The 19,479-nt window shown below is 36.7% G+C and overlaps 1 protein-coding gene across 1 annotated transcript in view; it reads right to left on the bottom strand.

Annotated features, from left to right (window-relative positions):
• TEX11 (testis expressed 11) overlaps window positions 1-19,479 on the bottom strand; it is a 316,643-nt gene that overhangs the window by 235,086 nt on the left and 62,078 nt on the right. Inside the window, exon 8 of the mRNA XM_079124942.1 lies at window positions 12,212-12,292. Coding sequence (XP_078981068.1) covers window positions 12,212-12,292 — 81 coding nt within the window. The remainder of the gene's footprint in view (window positions 1-12,211; window positions 12,293-19,479) is intronic.

The raw sequence follows: 19,479 nt of genomic DNA, 5'->3' as shown, positions 1-19,479 counted from the left end.
ATTATTATTTCACTGAAAAGGTTATTGATGTCATTACTCTGTATTTGAAAGCCTTCTTCTATCCCAATGACTCCCAAGTTTGCTTTTGTAATGTTGTCACAGAGTATTTGTATTCTAATCATGTTTTTTTTTACTTTATTTTCTACTGAGTGTTCCAGCTTAAGTACCCTATTTTCGAGTCTTGGGGTTGTGTTTCCTACATAACCTAGTCTGTTGATACTTTCAAGTGATTTTTAAATTTTGATTTATATATCTTTCATCTCCAGTAGTTGTTTGATTTATTTACAGAATCTCTGTTTCATTATTGAAATGGTCTTTCACCTTCTGTACTTATTTCTTAGTTCATTTCTTAATTTATTTCTTATAGATTCTTTCAGCTCATTAATCATTTTAATAATCAAGTTTTTAAAGTCTTTCTCTAGAAGTTCATTCCTTTCCATGTCTGTTTATTCCTTTGTTAGGCAATAGTAACTTTTTGGGGGGAGATTTGTTTCCCTGTTTCCTCATGTTTTCAGAGATATTAGACTTGCACATCTGTTGAGATAAATTCTTCTTCCTCTTTTATGAGGATGTCCTTTGGCATATAGTTGTCTCTTTTGTAATAAGTCCTGTGTTGTTGGTATCTATTAGCTTCAACACATAGGTTCAGTGCAAGCCAAGTGTTAGCTTCTACCACCAATGCCTCTCAGTCAACCACTGCAGAAAATGCTGAATAATTAACTTTTGTAGAGCTGCTGTGACCCTGTGCATTTTTTATGCATTAGTTTTTTGGGGCTTTTGTTTTTGTTTTTGTTTTTGGTACCGGGAATTGAACTCTGGGGCACTCAACCACTGAGCCACTTCCCAGCCCTATTTTGTATTTTATTTAGAGACAGCATCTCACTGAGTTGCTTAGCTCCTTGCTTTTGCTGAGGCTGGCTTTGAACTTGCGATCCTCCTGCCTCAGCCTCTGAGTCGCTGGAATTATAGGCATGTGCCACCTCACCTATCTATACCTTAGTTTTAGGATCCTTTTCTGATTTTGCTATAGGAGTAGATGCCCAAGAGTGGGTCTTGATGTCCCTCTCTAGTTATTCCTACTTGAGGCTTAGTTGTTGATTTGGGGTTTTTGTCTCACTTAACCTATGTGTTAAAGTGTTATTGAAGCTTGAGTAGGGTTGGTCTGAATATGGAAGAAAATGATCTGTCACTTTACTGAGTTATGAATGTATTTCAGTTACAGAGTCTCTACCCTGTTAATTCATAGTGTTCCTACAAGTAGATTCCCAGGCAATCTGAGAAAAAGATGAAAACAAACAACAGCTAAAATGTAGTGATCAATATACAGCATTAGAATAAGCATCCAGTGCCTATTATGGCATGTATACCCTTAATTACTGCAAGAATAGGAATAGTGGGATCAGCACTTAACAAGAGGAACAAGAACAGTCACGAACTAGATCTAGTATTTAACAGAGGGTGTCAAATATATCCTCCCCAGTACTAATAAGTGCAACAACACGAATGACAGGGGCAGTAATCATAGTTCATTTAGAGAAAAGAGAAGGAGTAATAATAACGAGAGCTGAAATAAAGAAAAATCAAGCCAAAACATATTAAAAATACTCTTCTAAGGTCAAAACAAGGGAAATTGAAAATCAGCTAAGGAAAGAAAAAATTTTTTTAAATAGGAAGTAAAAAGAGGGGGAAAAATCAACACAACTAGAACATACATACCCCCCACACATTTATTTATATGCTTAATGGAAAAAGGAGAAAAGAAAGAAAGGGAGGAAGAAAGGAGCAGGGAGAGGGTGAGGGAAAGGGAGAGAGAAAGAGAGAGAGAGAGAAAGAGGAAGAAAATATTTCCAATTCTTCTTGGGCCATGCACCCCTTAGAGAGCAAGGGCTTAGGGTTGTTAAGTTCATCCTCACTAAGCTGTCAGCTGGAGTGGCCTGGAACCAAAGCTGTTTGGAGTTTTGTCTATTCTAAATATAAAAATGCCTTCCCAGGGCAGGGCTGATGCAGAATTCTAAATGTGAAGTTCAAGTAGCTGGTGTTTCATTCTGATCCAACATTTCCAGTTTTGTAGCGAAGTATCTGCTCTAGAAAGAATAGCTCCAACCAACCTATTGACTGGCAGATGCCAGTCTCTGCTGTGTGGGGGCAGTGTCCTGAGGATTCTACTCTTAAGGCAAAGAGACCGATTTCCCATTCTTCTCATATACCCAACTACCCACAAATGTGGTCTCTTTCAAGTACCAGATCCTGAGCATGAATGTCCACCTGTCCAGGTTCTGGGATATTTCCAGCTAATCCCACAAGCTGCCAAACCCAAAAGAAAAGTGAAAAACACTCGGCTCTGTATCCCTAGCCTAAGATACCACCCCACTCCTGCACATTCTCATGTCTGCTTCAGTTGTGCCCCGCCAGGAAGACTCCAGATCTCATGGCAGGAGCTTGCAAGAAGAGTTAACTAATGCTTATTATGAACCCCTTGGCTCCTACCACATAAAGCCAAAGCAGAAATCCACTCTGCCTCAAGATAGCATCCCACATCAGCTCTCTGCTCTCCAAAAAAGAAGTGTGGGGCACCCTTCATATACAAGCTCACTGCATGGCCTCTAGGTCACTCAAGTTATGATTTCTCCTCTACTCTACAGGTTTGATAGTACCAAATTTTATTCAAAAATTCAGTATTTTTGTTTGGACTGCCTCTCCCCTCCATGGCAGGGGACATCAAGGACAAAAATCACATGAATGTCTCAATAGATGGAGAAAAAGGCTTTGACAAAATTTAGCACCCATTCACTCTGAAAACACTGAAGAAATTAGGAATGGAAGGAACTTATGTCAATACCACAAAGGCAATATATGACAAACCCAAAGCCAACATCAAACTGAATAGAGAAAAAGTAAAATCATTGCCTCTAAAATCAGGAAAAACACAAGGACGTCCATTTTTACAACTCCTATTCAATAGAGTTTTTGAAACTCTAGGCAGAGCAATCAGGCACGAGATTGTATGAAAGAGCCCTTTGGTATCTATTATATATTCATATGTGAATACACAAATAGTGAAACTCCATATCATGTGTAACCACACAAATGGGAAGTTATACTCCATGTATGTATGATATGTCAAAATATATTCTGTCATGTATAACTAAAAAGAAGAAAAAAACCCTAGTGACACACTCAAATATATGTATGAATCTCAGAATTGTACCAAGTACAAGAATCCAGACCACAAAGCATTTACCATAAGATTCCATTTATATAAAAATGACCAACAAATCATTTACCATGTGATTCCATTTATATAAAAATTCTAGAAAAGGCAAATCAACCTATAATGAAAGGAAACCAAGTAGTGGTTGTCTGGGTATAAAGAATAGAGAAGTGGGAAGAAAGAGAAAGAAAAAATGAGAGAACAGTATGGAAAAGTTCATAATCTTCATTGTAATGATGGTTTCATGAGTATATGCATATGTTGAAATTCACTAAATAATACGATTTAAGTGTATATGGTTTACAACCTCAATAAAACAGTTTTGGTTTTTTTTTTTTTTAGTCTGGGGATTGAACCCAGGGGCACTCAACCACTGAGCTACATCCCCAACCCTTTTTGTATTTTATTTAAAGACAGTGTCTTGCTGAATTCTTAGGGCCTTGCTAAACAGCTACTGTGAAGTAAATTATTGGTACACTTGATAAAATTAGAATATGGGTTGTAGATTAATATACTTGTTGATGTTAAATTTCCTTGAACTTGATGATCATATTTCATATATAAAAAAGAATATCCTATTCTTAAGAAATACACTCTGGGGTTGGGGTTGTAGCTCAGTGGTTCAGCACTGGCCTAGCATGTGTGAAGCACTGGGTTGATTCTCAGCATCGTATATAAAAAAGATCCATCAACAACAAAGAAAAGAAAAGAAATATATCCTGGCCAAGAATAGTGGCAGACACCTGTAACCACAGCTACTCAGGAAGCTAAGGCAGGAAGATTGCAAGTTCAAGGCCAGCCTCAGAAATTTAGCAACACCCGGAGCAACTTAACAAGAACCTGTCTCAATGTAAACAATAAAAAAAGAACTGGGAATTGGGTGTGGTGGTACAGGTCTATAATCCCAGCTGCTGGGAGACTGAGGCAAGAGGATCATGAGTTCAAAGGCAGCCTCAGCAATTTAGTGAGGCCCTAAGCAACTCAGTGAAACCCTGTCTACAAAAATATATATAAAGGGTCTGGGGATATGGATCACTGGTTAATCCCTGAACAAAAACAACAATAACAAAAAATGACTAGGGATATAGCTCATGGTAAAGCACAACTGGGTTCAATCCCCAATACCAAAAATAAAAGAAAGTAAAAAATTTTAAAAGGAATGAGAATGTAGCTCAGTGGGACAGTGTACGTCTCACATGTGCAAGGTCCTGGATTCAATTCCTAGTATTGAGGGGAAAAGAAAGAGAGAAATACACCCTAATGATTAAGCAGTAAAGGTCCATGATGCATTCATTCTTTTTTCAAAATGTTCATAAAATTAATGAAATTGTGATATATTAGCTGGGCACAGTAGTACATGCCTGTAATCGCAGCAATTTGGAAGGCTGAGGCAGGAGGATTACAAACTCAAAGCCAGCTTTGGCAAATTAGCAATATCCTGTCCCAAAAAAGAATAAAAATAAAAAGGGCTCAGGAAGAGCCTTGGTCATTAAGCACTCTCAGGTTCCACCCCCAGTACAAAAAATTATATACATATACATATTTAAATATGTATACATATTATATATATATACATATTAAAAATGATAGAGTTGGGTGTGTTGGTATATGCCTATAATCCAGTGACTCAGGTAGCTAAGGCAGGAGGATTCCAAGTTCCAGGACAGCCTCAGCAATTTAGCAAGACTCTTGGCAATTTATCAAGACCCTGTCTCAAAATTAAAAAGGACTTGGAATATAGCTTAGTGGTAAAGCATCTGGGGGTACAATTTCTAGTACCCTCCAAATAATACATTGTACTAGTCAGATTATTTTCATTGGATAGATTAAAACTAAAAAGCTTTTTCTCAGCAATGGAAACAATTGACAATGTGAAGAGAGAGCCTACAGAGTGGGAGAAAATCTTTGCCACACACTTCAGATAAAGCACTTATCTCCAGAATTCAGAACTCAAAAACTACACCAAGAATATAAATAACCCAATCAATAAATTGGCTAAGGAACTGAGCAGACACTTCACAGAAGATCTATGAACAATCAACAGATATATGAAAACATGTTCAACATCTCTAGTAATAAGAGAAATACAAATCAAAACTACCCTAAGATTCCATCTCACCCCAAGTAGAATGGCTATTATCAAGAATATAAGCAACAATAGGTGTTGGTGAGGATGTGGGGGAAAAGGTATTCTCATACATTGCTGGTGGGGTTGCATATTAGTGCAGCCACTCTGGAAAGCAGTGTGGAGATTCCTCACAAAACTTGGAATGGAACCACCATTTGACCCGCCCATCCCACTCCTTGGCCTATACCCAAAGGACTTAAAATCAGCATACTACAGTGACACAGTCACATCAATGTTTATAGGAGCTCAATTCACAATAGCTAGATTGTGGAACCAACCTAGATGCCCTTCAATTGATGAATGGATAAAGAAACTGTGGTATATATACACAATGGAATATTACTCAGACATAAAGAATAATAAAATTATGGCATTTGCAGGTAAATGGATGGAATTGGAGAATATCATGCTTAGTGAAATAAGGCAATCCCAAGAAACAAAGGCCAAATGATTTCTCTGATACGTGGATGATGATACCTAATGGGGGAGAGGGGGAAGCAAGAAGGGAGAAAGAATGGATTGTGTAGAGGAAAATGAGGGGGTGGGGAGGGGGCAGGGAAGGAAAGGTAAAAGAATGAGACAAACATCATTACCCTATGTACATGTATGATTACACAAATGGTGTGACTCTACTTCATGTATAACCAGAGAAATGAAAGTTGTACCCCCTTTGTGTACAATGTATCAGAATTTTAAAAAATTAAAAAATTTTAAAAAGATTACCTTCATTGTAATCAAAACACTTGACAAAAACAACTAAGAAGCCAGGCATGGTGGCACATGCCAGTATTCCCAGTGGCTCAAGAGGCTGAGGCTAGAAGATCGCAAGTTCAATGCTGGCCTCAGCAATATAGGGAGGCCCTAAGTAACTTAGCAAGACCCTGTCTCTAAATAAAATATAAAAAGGGCTTGAGATTTGGTACCCCTGGTACCAAAAAAACAAGAACCACTAAGAAGAGAAAGTATTTTGGGCCTACAGTTTCAGAGGCTCCATTCATGTTTGGCCACCTCCATTACTCTGGGCCAAAGGTGAGACAGAATATCATGGAAGAAGACCATGGTGGAGGAAAACTTCTCAGGTCATGGCAGCCAGGAAGCAGAGAGAAAGAGAGAGAGATGGAGGTACAACAGACAAAAGAAAAACCCCAAAGACATGCTACTGATGATCTACTTCCTCCAGCCATGCCCCATCTGCCAACAGTTACCATGTAGTAGAGTAGCCATTTCAAATTATTAACCCATCAAATGAATTAATCCACTAATTAAGAAATATTTTTCACAATCTAATCATTTTACCTCTGAATACTGTTCCATTCCTTACCATGAGTTTTTTTGGGGGGATACCTTATATCCAAACCATAACATACATGAAAATCTCAATTCATTCGGAAGCAGCATTTGACAAAGTCCAACAATCATGCATGATAAAAAATTAAACTAAGAGCCTGGCACAGTGGCACTTGCTTTCAATCACAGCAACTCCAGAGGTTGAGGCAGGGTGATCACAATCAAAGACCCTGTCTCAAAATTAAAAAAAAATAAACGAAAAGGGTTTGGATGGGTCTCAGTGGTGAGGTGCCCCTGGTTTCAATCCCCAATACCAAAAATAGTCAAACTAAGAATACACAGAAATTTCATCAATATAATAAAGGCCATAGATGAAAAACTCATAGCTAACATTATACTCAATGATTCAGTGGTGAATGAGTGAAGATTTTTCCTCTAAGATCAATGATTTACTACTTGAACATGGTTCTGGAAGTTCTAGTTGAAGCCATGAAAAAGAAATAAAAGTCAACCAAAGGGTCATCAGAGATGGAAATGTCCCTGATGATTCCAAGAGAAGCCATGTATGGTCAGCAAGACTCTTACGCATTCTGGCACATGGCACCACTGGTAGAGGAAAGCTAAAGCAGTAAGGAGGCTTCACACATGTCCCCAAGTGTGATCTCTGAAGAATCTCAGCTGATTCAAGAGTAGCAGGAACAAGGTCAGTTTTGACCAACTTGGTATTAAACATCTGTCAGGAAGAGTATAGCCAAAGCACAGTTCTACATGGACATTTAAAAGAAAAAAATAATAGTTTTTTTTTTATGTAACTTAAGATGTATACTTGTGTCAGCCCTACCAAAAGTAAGTATAGCTGGAAACTATAAAGGAAGGGTTCTTGTGGGACTGCCTAATATTTAACTATCACAAGGGACTCTAGAGATACAAGTTTGTCCTGAGTTATTTTGAGCCTGGTCTCATAGATCTTCAAAAATCTTCCTAACATCCTACATTGATAAACTCAATCTGTTTTTCACTGATATGATTATGAGTTATTGTCTTCATTTGCAGAGAATGGCTGAAATACTAATTGCTTTTGTGTTAATTGTTTACAAGAAAGTAATGCTTTGCTGTCTTGTTTATTGTTTACATGATCCCTGCCCTATGTATACCTTGTCCAGCCAGCTGCCATCTGCCACTGTGGACCTCTGGACTGCTCTGATGCTGAATGCCCTTAACTGTCCATGTCCACCCCCCAGATATGAAACAAGGACTCTGGGTTACATCCTCCAGCTTCACCTTCTTTCAGCAGGAAGTAGCTTGGAGATATTGTCACCAATTTTTTCATAGAAATGGAACATAGAATTTGACAGTGGGGAAATGGAACACCTACCATGGGAACAAAGTAATCCAGGCTTTGGGGATGGTACAGAAGATCTCAGAAATGACTATCTCCCAAATTAACAAGTGAATTACAAGTCCAACAGAGAACACATGGAATATAGCCTTTGAATCACCTCTTTAAAAGCCACCTGTTCCTGATGATGGGTAGAGTCACAGTCTCTGGGGTAGGAGTTCCCTGTGTTTCTCCTTTGCTAGCAAAGCAATAAAACTTCTTTTTCCTTTTTGTCAAAAAAATGTCAACCAAAGTAGAAAGGAGGAAGTAAAATTACCTCTTTTAGCAGGTGATATGATCTTATATGTATAATATTCAAAAGAATCCTCACCAAACAAAAAACAAAAACAATGTGAGAATAAATGAATTCAGTAAAGTTACAGGACCCAAAACTAACACACAAAAATTAGTTGTCATTTTATACAATAGCATTGGAAAGTGAAAAGAAAAATTAAGAAAACAATTCCATTTATATCATCATAAAGAAATAACATATTTAGGAATAAATTTAATCATGGAGGTAAATATTTACACACCGAAAACTGCACAACATTGATAAAAGAAATTAAAGACCTAAACAAAGATATATACAGATTTAATTCAAACTCTATAAACACCCCAATAGCTTTTACAGAAGTGGAAGAAACCTCCTAAAATTGAAATGTAAATTTCAAGGGACTAATAATAGCCAAAATTAACTTTGAAAGGACATGTTGGAAGTCTCATGTTTCTCTTTCAAAAGTGCAGTGCTACAAAGCAACAAAACAAAACAGTGTGGTACTGATATGAAGATGGACATATAAACCAAAGTAGTATAAATAAGAATGTTATGTAGTATTTAGTAATAAGCAATGGAATGCAAACTAATAACATGGAAGAGTCACGGGTTTTCTTTCAATTGATTTTAAGGCAAATGAATAATCGAGTAACTTATAGAAAAATAAGCACATAAATCCTGAGAATAAACAGAGAAACAAAGGGAGGGACTTAAGAAATGCATCAAGAAAGAAAGATCAATGGGGTTAATTCCTGACAGGGTCTATTGGGATCACTGTAAAGTTAGGATTTATGGCCATAGGTTTCTCAGTGTATTTCAGAAGATAAATTTCTTTAGTAGTGCAGGCACACAAAGGTAAAGTTTGTCTGATTACTGAACCCCAATACCCACATTAACATAGGATTGACTTATAGATGAAGTACCACTGAATTGAATGGCCACCACGACAGTCAAAAACTCCTCCACCCAAGATGAAGGAAGAGTTGAACATCTAGTTGGCAGAGTGTACAAGGTGAACCCCAGCTCTCAAGGCATCCATAAAACAACAATAAATTTGAAAACAGCACTATTCCCTTTGTTGTTCTATATTGGAGAGAACCTATTCTCTTTCCATTGAGAGTGCTTTCTGCTTGAACCTTATTATACTTTCACTCATAATAAAATTATCTTGCTTGGCTTTTCACATCTGACATTAAATTTGCTTTTGTCACAATACAAGAACTAAGGTTTGGAGCTACAGCTTCCCACTCTCCTGTAACAAGAACACAAAAATAAATCCTCATACATATGGTCAAATAATTTTTGACAAGGGTATGAAGACCATTCAGTGGAGAATAAACTAGTTTTGTTTTTGTTGTTCATGTGCTACGGGTGGGTTGGACCCAGGGCCTAGTACATGTTAGGAAAGCATACTACCCCTGATCTACATCCCCATATCTTATAATTTTTGTTTTGTTTTTTGGTAGCCAGGATAGAATACAGGAGTGTTTTGCCAAGGAGCCCTTTTTATTTATTTATTTTTTAAATTTTGAGACAGAGTCCCACTAAGTTGCTTAGGCTGGACTTGAACCTGCAATATTCCTGTCTCAGCCTCAGGAGTCTCTGGGATTACAGGTATGCATCAACACACCATACCATCCCCGAATCTTTTAATTTTGAGTCAGGGTACCGGTACGTTGCCCAGGATGGCCTTGAATTTGTGTTCCTCCTGCCTCAGCCTTCCAAGTAATTGAGATTATAGGTGTGTGCCACCATAGCTGGTGGAACAGTCTTTTTAACAAATGGGACGAGTGGATGTCTACATACACAAGAATGAGGTTGCACCCTTACCTTATACTATACAAAAAATTAACTTGAAATGGATCTAAGGCCTGAATTTAAAAAGCTAAAATTATAAAACCCTGAGAGGAAAACAGAAAAATCTTCATAGTTTTGGATTTGGAACTCTTGCCAGGCATGGTAGTACACACTAGTAATTCCAGCAGCTTGGGAGACTGAGGTAGGAGGATCACAAGTTCAAAGCAGCTTCAGCAACTTAGTGAGGCCCTAAACAACGTAGGAAAACCCTGTCTCAAAATAAAAACATAATAAAGGGGGGGCCTAAGGATGTGACTTAGTGGTTAAGCACTCCTGGGTTCAATCCCCTACACCAAAAAAAAAAAACCTCTTACAATGCAATAATCAAAAGATAAACAACTCAATTAAAAATGACCTTACTTATATGTGGATTCTGACAAAGCTGAACTTATAGAAACTGACTGTAGAATGGTGGTTGCTAGGAGCTAGTGGTATGGGGGACTGAAGGCAAGAATTGGTCAAAGGGTACAGTTTCAGATATTAAGTATAAATAAATTCTAGAGATCTATTATATAGCATGGTGACTATAGTTAATAATAATGTATACTTTAAAATTGCTAAGTGGATCTGAAATGTTTCTCCATGAAAAGTAATAACTAAGTGAGGTGATAAGTATTAACTTCAATATGGTAATTTTTCACACTGTATACATGTATCAAAACATTACATTGGGATGGGGATGTAGCTCAGTGGTATAGTTTGTCTAGCCACAAAACAGGTTTGCCTAGCAGGTGTGAGGCCATAAGTTCAATCCCTAGTGCTGCAAAAACTTGCATTATACATTGTACATATATAAAATTTTGTCAATTATACCTCAATAAATTTGGAAAAATAGGAGAAAGAATATAGGCATTGAAAGTGGAATGAGATATTAGATTTCCAAAGTATCAATATAACACCCATAAAAATCCTTACAAATAACCAAGGGAGAAATGCTCAAGGTTGTGGTGCAAACACCTGGAAGTTTACAGTACAAAAACCGGAAGACAGCATTTTAATCAAGAGATCAAAATGAGGACGATCAATAATAGGATAAATCAATCCTGTATATCACCAAATAGGAAGGTGTGAAGAGAACATACAATTTCTTGTGTGATTATCTGGCATCAAATTTCATAACCTATTCTAATTATAAGGAAATTGAATAAACCCAATTTAAGTCACATTCTATAAACTCTCAAGGTTAGGAATGTCAAGGCAAGAATGAAGGAATATTCTAGATTGGAGAAGACTAGAGACGTGTAGTCCTAAACTGAATTCATTTTTATATAGGTCATTACTGGAAAACTTCGAATCTAGAGTCTCTGGCAAAGGATATATGGGAGCTCTTTGTAGTATTCTTGTGATTTTTCTATAAATATTAAATTGTTTTTAAATATTTTAAAGTCTGGAAGAATGCCTAGAACATAATAGGCAATATATAAGTATTTACTGAATTAAGTTCTACATTATAAAGCAGAATTTGGGGAAAAAAATCTCACAAGTAGGTACAATTTTTTGGAACCCTGGGAACAGTCTCCCTAACATCCAACTATCTATGTGAATTCTCTCTTTAAGAATAAAGACTGAAGTAAACATAAACACCGAAAAAAAAAGAAAGAATGGAAAAGGGAGATGAAGAAGCAAAGCAAAAAACTATACATTTAGAAATTTTGATGAGAACCAGTTCAGGAAACAAGTTTTATCCTATCAAATCTCATACCTTCAAATCTCAGTATAAAAAAATAATATGGCAGTGACCTAATTAACTGCTTTCAATCCTGTTAGCAGAAAAATCAGTTCATTTTTTCTTTCTTTCATTGTGTAGCATGAAAATGGAGGAAATAGTTTCAAGATGATTCGGCAATGAAAGGAAAAGCAAAGAAATATTAAGAAATAACCCATACCACTTTTTCAAATGCCCTTTCTGATAAAGACAAAGGAAGCAAGATATTTCAAAGATCAGCTAAATCAGTGGAACTGATCTCAAAATAGAAACTCCAAAAGGTTTCACGCGGTAGTGATGATTCTTTGTGGAACTTGAGAGAACATATTTTCAAACTCTTGGAGAATAAATGCAGAAATTTTACTCACCATTTTGGGAAGCCTCATCAACATATCTTTACAACGCAATGCACATGTAGATGCTCTTTGAAAATCCCCTTGAGCAACTGCCTGAGAAAAAGAATGTCAGTAATTTGTTAAAATGAAATGACAAGGAATTTGTCTCTAAGTCAGTTTTATCATATTTTTTACTACTATCATAAAGTCTTACTTTGTTCTCTAATCTTTCCCACAATGCTTGTTGTTCTAACTAAACATAAAAATCAGCTCAAAATACAGAGGAATAAGTGATAAGAATCTTTGGTAACTGTGGATAATGAATGAATGGCAGTCACTGACTCTAAATGCAGAAACTGGTGTATACTACCTTATGTTATCACATTATGATATAAAGCCATGGCTAACAAGATGATACTGTGATTTACATAGCTCTTTTATTTATCTCCAAATTAGAGGAATTAGGTTAACAGAAGTATTTTGTCCTAAAACAAGTTTACAATAACCTTGCAGTCTGAACACCTGTGAATATTCTACTATCAAAGTGAGTTTAGTGTAATGCCACCTTGAAGTCAAAGAATCATTCTGCTTTCATTCATTCATTCATTCATTCATTCATTCATTCATTCAATTATTTTGGTACTGGGGATTGAACCCACAGACGCTTAATTCTTAGCTACATCACTAGCCCTTCTTTTATTTTTTATTTTGAGACAGAGTCTCACTAAATTGCTTAGGACCTCTCTAAATTGCAGAGGCTGGTCTCAAATTTGTGATCCTTCTGCCTCAGCCTCCCAAAGCACCAGAATTTGCCATTTATTAGCTGTAACCTTGAGCTGCTAACTTTCCTAGCTTCTGTTTCCTTATCTAAAAACTGAAGAGACTATTCTAGATATCTCTATGATTCCTTTCAGGTCTACTAATATATGACCGAATAACCCCAAATGAACAAAAAGATCAATCACAAATTGTTTAAGCACTTGTAGAAGAGGCTTGTTTCAGTCATTTATGAATTTAGCTGACAAAATATTTTTAAAAAACATGGACACAAACAAGAAAATAATTTTATAAAGTGCTTTCCAAGGAGGGAAAATGCTCCATTTGCTATTTTCTTCCCTTTTTTTATATGGTGTCAAATATTATCACGCTTTGAATAAGAAAAGGATTGATGGGCTAGGGATGTAGCTCTGCAGTTGAGTGCTTGCCTAGCATGCTGGAGGTCCTGGATTTGATTCCCAGTACAAACCAAAACAAATGGATTTAGTAGAGAGAAGAAAATACAAAGATTATAAAATGCTGGAGCTTCGAATATAGCTCAGTGATAAAGAGCCTGCTTAGCATGTACATGCCCAGCGCGAGGAAAAAAAAAAGGAGAAATGTCAATTTCTTTTTAGTTTTCTCCTCTATCAACCTGATGAATATTAACCTTGACATCTTGCTAATTAGATACATTCCTCTAAAGGTTTAATTCTAGTTCTTGTCAAAAGGGAAACAAATGGCTAACAAAAGAACCTCATAAGCCAAACTTCTATCTATAGATATTACAAAATAATATTCCCATTCACACAATAAATATTCAACAAATACTTGCTGATTGATGCATTATTTGAGGTCCATGAAATCTTATTATTAAAAAGAAATGCTGAGTGACAAACTCCATATCAGAGGATGTTACTTTCTGTTCTTATATTAAAAAATATGAGACTTCAGTGCTCAAAAAAACTGATAAAATGTTTATTGTTACTCAGAATTTATTCTAGATAACTCAAAGCTCTAGGGTTGGGGTTGTAGCTCAGTGGTGGAGTGCACGTGTGAGGAACTGGGTTCGATCCTCAGCACCACATAAAAATAAAAAAAATAAAGGTCCATGGACACTAAAAATTTTAGAAAAAAACAAAGCTCTAAGACTACAAGTTATTTTTGAAAATGTAGTCATTTTCTTAAGCCCAAAGGATAGAGAACTCAAGCAAAAGAATACTTAAAGATGAGGCAAGGGCTGCAGGTGTAGCTCCGTAATAGAACACTTACTTAGCATGGCAAGGCCCCAGCATGACAACAACAAAGACAAAAAAGAAAAAGAAGCATGATGTAGTACTGTAGCAAATTTTGGTGAGCATCTGAAAACCACAAGTCCTGGTATCACCACTTAGTGACTGTGATTCATTAGATCATGTATGATGCCCTATCTATATTGATGTAGTGAAAGAATGTGTGCTTTGGATTCCCAGATTTTCCATTTCTCTGCTCAGTGAACTTAGGCAAGTCACAACTTCCTTGAGTCAAAATTTTCCTTCCTTCCTTCCTTCCTTCCTTCCTTCTTTCCTTCCTTCCTTCCTTCCCTTCCTTCCCTTCCTTCCCTTCCTTCCCTTCCTTTCTCTCTCTCTCTCAACAGCATCTTGCTAAATTGCTCCAGGCTGACCTCAAACCTCCAATCCTTCTGCCTCAGCCTCCCAAATACCTACAATTACAGACATGTGCCACTCAATTTTCTTAGCTGTAAAACAGGGATATTAATTTCTAGTACACAGATTGGTTTTTGAGGACCAAATGAGAACATATGTGAAAGCATTTCATAAACTGTAACACAGTGTACAAAAATGTGAACATTGGGGCTGGGGTAGAGTTCAGTGGTAGAGTGCTTGCCTAGCAAGCACAAGGCCCAACACTGCAAAAAAGTGAACATTTTTGTCAGTTTACCATCAGAGTTAATAATTAAAATGAAGACGTTTACCTGGTCCTATGTGGTACCTATTTCTGGAGAAGTGAGGAAACCTTTCTGAAATCACATCCTAGTAGAGCTAAAAAGTGTTAGAGTTTATCTTGATGTTTCGAGAATAGTTGGTTTGCTAGGTGCAGTGGTGCATACTTGTAATCCCAGCTATCCAGGAGGACCTCAGTTTGAGGTCAGCCTCAGCAATTTAGTCAGACCCTATATTTCCAGTGCCACCAAAAAATGTGGGAGAAGAGACTGGGGATGTTACTCAGTGGTAGAGCATTCCTGGGTTAAATCTGAAGAAGAAGGAGGGGAAGTGAGGAGGAGGAGGGAGAGAAAGAAGAAAATGAGCCCTGTGCCCCCAAAAAATGAATCTAAAAAATTCTAGAACAATGGTATGCCTCTACTTCATGTACAAACAGAGAAACAAGATGTATCCCATTTGTTTACAATAAAAATAAATTTTAAAAAATTCTAGAACCAGGAAAGTGAGTTCAGCAAAGATATAGTATTACCATTCAAAAATCAATTTTAAAAGAATCACTCCTGGAATGGCAGAGTGAAAATCTACTCCTCCATAAAATCATAAAGAAAACTGTTATAAATTGTCAAAATCAACATTTTTCAGAATTTTGGAAATTAAACAATGGTTTGCAACTATCTGAGAAGTGTTTACTCAAAAAAAATCCACTGGTTTTCTTGAATTAAAAAGAATCTCAACAATAACAGTGAGTTTTGTAGCATTTTAACTTGCCCACTTTTATCCTCCTACCCCAGTTCTACAAAAGCCTTGAAAACCACAAGACTGGGAATGACATTAACTATGCAGCCTAGCAGCCACTGGAGGGGACAAAACAGGTTTAGAGTAACCTAAAAAGCTCTATTCTCAGAGAGCTGTCACTGTTTGACCAGTCTGATGGCTCCACAGAAAAGCATGATTCACAGGGATTTTTTTTCTTTTTTGAAATATAATTCATATATCATAGAAGTCATCTTTTTAAAGTGCAATTCAATGATATATTCGCAAGATTGTACAACCATCATTACTACCTACTTTCATAATGTTTTCATCACCCCAAAATAAAGTCCTGCACTCCCTAGCAGCCATTACCTACTACTTTTTCCTCTCAGCCTCTGGCAATCAATAATCCACTTTCTATCTATATAAATTTGCCTGTTCCAGAAATTTAATATAAATGCATGTAATATGTGACTTTTTGTATCTGGTTTCTTTTATCAAGCAAAGTGTTCTCAAAGTTCATCCATGTTGTAGCATGTAGGAATACTTTATCGCTTTCATAGTTCAATAACATTCCATTTAAGGATAAGTCACATTTTGTGTATTCATTCATCAGTTGATGAATATTTGGTTTGTTTCTAATTTGGAGCTAATAATGAATAACTGCAATGAATATCTGTGCACAAGCATTTCTGTGAACATGTACTTTCAATTATCTTGGGTGCAATTGTTGGGTCATATGAAAACTTTGTTTAACTTTTTGAAGAACTTCCAAACTGCTGCATGATTTTATGTTCCCACTCACAGTGTATGAGAGTTCCAATTTCTCCAAATTAATCAATGCTTAATATTTTCCATTTTAATTATAGATAACTGAGTGGGTGTGAAGCACTATCTCATTGTGGTTTTGATTTGTATTACACTAATGACTAATAATATAGAGCATCTTTTCATGTGCTTACTGGTTATTTGAGTATCTTCTTTGTAGTAAAATCTTTAAATTCTTTTTCAGTTTTAAATTTGGGTTATTTGTCTTATTATTCAGTTCTAAGAGTTCTTAGAAGAATACCTAAATGAATGAAAAGACTTCCCATAGTCATGGATCAGAAGACAATATTATTGATATCCTCCAAATATTGTTATAATATATAATATTGATATAATTCAATTTCCATTAAAATTACAGCTGGCTTCTTTGCAGAAACTAACATGCTGATCTTAAAATTTACATGGAAATTTAAGGGACCTAGAAATGGGTGAAAAGTTCTGAGACATAACACCAAAAGCATAATCCATAAAAAATATGAATATATTGGACTTCATCGAACTTTTGTTACAGGACACTAATACGAAGACAAAAAGACAAATTACACATAGAAGAAAATATTTTAAGTTTTATCTGACAACAAAATCATATCTAGAATACATAAATAATTCTGCAAATTTGCCAGCAAAAAAATTAAAAATCACCTGGGTGTACTGGCACAAACCTGTAATCTCACCTACTCAGAAGCTGAGGCAGGAGGATGGCAAATTCGAAATAAGCATCAGCAATTTAGCAAGGCCCTCAGGAACTTAGTGAGAATGTGTCTCAAAATAAAAAAGTTTTTTAAAAGGGCTAGGGATGTAGCTCAGTGGTAATACACCACTGGGTATCCAAATCCTCCCCCCTCCAAAATAATAAAATCAGGGACTGGAGTTGTGGCTCAGTGGTAGAGCACTTGTCTGGAATGTGTGAGTCCCTGGTTCAATACTCAGCATGGCATATAAATAAATAAAATAAAAGATCCATTGACAACTAAAAAAAATTTTTAAATAATAATAAAATCAAACAATCCTATTAGAAAATAAACAAGAGATATGAGGAAACATTCACATAAAGGGATATATGACTGGGAAATAAGTACACAAAAATATGTTCAACATTAAGGAAATACAACTTAAACCATAGATAGTACAATAAATCTACCAGAACAGCTCCAATAAAAAAAAATTACTCAAATACCAAATCCGGACAAAGGTGCAAAAAAATGGGATGGGATCTCTTGTACATTAATAGTAAGAATTATAATGGTGTGGTTACTCTAGAAAACAGTTTGAAGTTTCTTTTTTAAAACAACTAAACATACCCTTAGCACTCAATCACACAATTGCGCTGTTTGTCACTTATCCCATGGAAACGATTTTTTTTTGTGGCACTAGAGTGCAAACCCAGGGTCTTGCACATGCTAGGCAAACACTCTACCACTGAGCTATATATCAGCTCTGAAACAAACACTTATATCAACACAAAACCATGCTCAAAAATAAACCTGTCAACTTTATTTGCAATAGTTAAAAATTGGAAAACACCAAATACCTTCAATAGTGAAGGAGCAAACAAACTGATAAATCCATACTATAGAATTCTACTTGGCAATAAAACAGGACATACTATTAATACACAGAAACAAAACTTGGATGAATCTCAAAGGAATTATACTGTGTGAAAAGAGCCAATATCAAAAGGTTACATATTGTGTGATTCCATTTATGTAGCATTCTCAAAATGACAAAATTATAGAGATGGAGAACAGGTTATTGGTTCCCTGGGGTTAGGGGGGATATTTGTGATGATGGAATTGTTCTGTATCTTGATGGGGGGGTGCAATTAACACAAACACATACATGTCATAAAATTGTACAGAACTATAAACACACACAAAAATGAATTCATGTAAAACTGGAGAAACTTGAATAAGTTTTGTGAACTGTACCCATGTCTATTTCCTGGTTTTATATTGCACTAAACACACACTCAAAATGTTTCCATTGGGGAAAAATTGGGTGAAGATTACACCAGACTTCTCTTTATTATTTTTGCAACTTCCTGTGAGTCTAGAATTATTTCAAAGTAAATTTTAAAAACCACATTTGTTAATATCACCACCAATTTCATGAGGAAAAGTCTAAGTACTGGGGGATTTTGTTTTGTTCCTTATTTTTTCACCAAGTCAACAAAGTTTATTACTGATTATTACACAGACTATTTCAAGGAGTTGAAACAAGTAGAGGGGGTGAGGGGAGTGACAGGTGCCCTTTAGGAGCCAGGGACTCCTCAGGAGCCAGAATCCCAGGTGTGGCTTCCCCCAGGCCAGGACAAGGGAGGGAACATTAGGCCATCAATCTCTAGTACCAGCTCTCCACGTTCATGTGCACAGCAAACCAGCAGCTCCTCAAATAATTCATGCTTAATAAAAAGAGCATATCATCTTCGCAGGGAATGAAAACTAATCTCAGATATAAATGACAAAGGGCCCCAGGTGGCCAGCTGGGTTGTGTCTCCCATGATATGAGAGGCCAAGAGCAGAACAGAAGAGAGAGGTAAGACTGAAGATGTCCAAATGAGCTCACCCTGACCTTGGCAGCCCAGCTACTCAGAATAGACAGGGGTGGGGCACTTGCCTGGCTGGGCAGAACAGACCCCTCCATTCAATCAAATCCTACCTTGTACACCAGGTACTCCTTCCTACCCTTCTTGCCTGAGGTAGGAAAGACCTCAGGGATTCTATACCTGTTCCTGATAGCTCGTCTTTACCAATGGGCTAAGGCCCCTGAACCTCTGGATCCCATGGACCCCACAAGTAACAGTCCAGGGCAAAGATACCACAGGCTTATCTCCTTGCAGGAAGTGAGGAAGCTGAAGTCATAAACAGTTCTCGGGTACATGTCTTGGGCCCAGCTGGTCCATTAGTCATGGTACATTTCCTGCAGCTATAGCCTCCTCCCTCCTGGGTGTGACTGTCCTCTAGCCAGGGGCCTCTGGAACATTCAAAGTCTAAGTATTTGGAATCTAGCATGCTCTTGGTG

This window comes from Sciurus vulgaris (genome assembly GCF_902686455.1).
Source record: "Sciurus vulgaris genome assembly, chromosome: X".
In the NCBI taxonomy this organism is placed as follows: Eukaryota; Metazoa; Chordata; class Mammalia; order Rodentia; family Sciuridae; genus Sciurus; species Sciurus vulgaris.
Note: the sequence above shows the minus strand (reverse complement) of the source record. Positions and strands in the feature narration are given on the sequence as shown.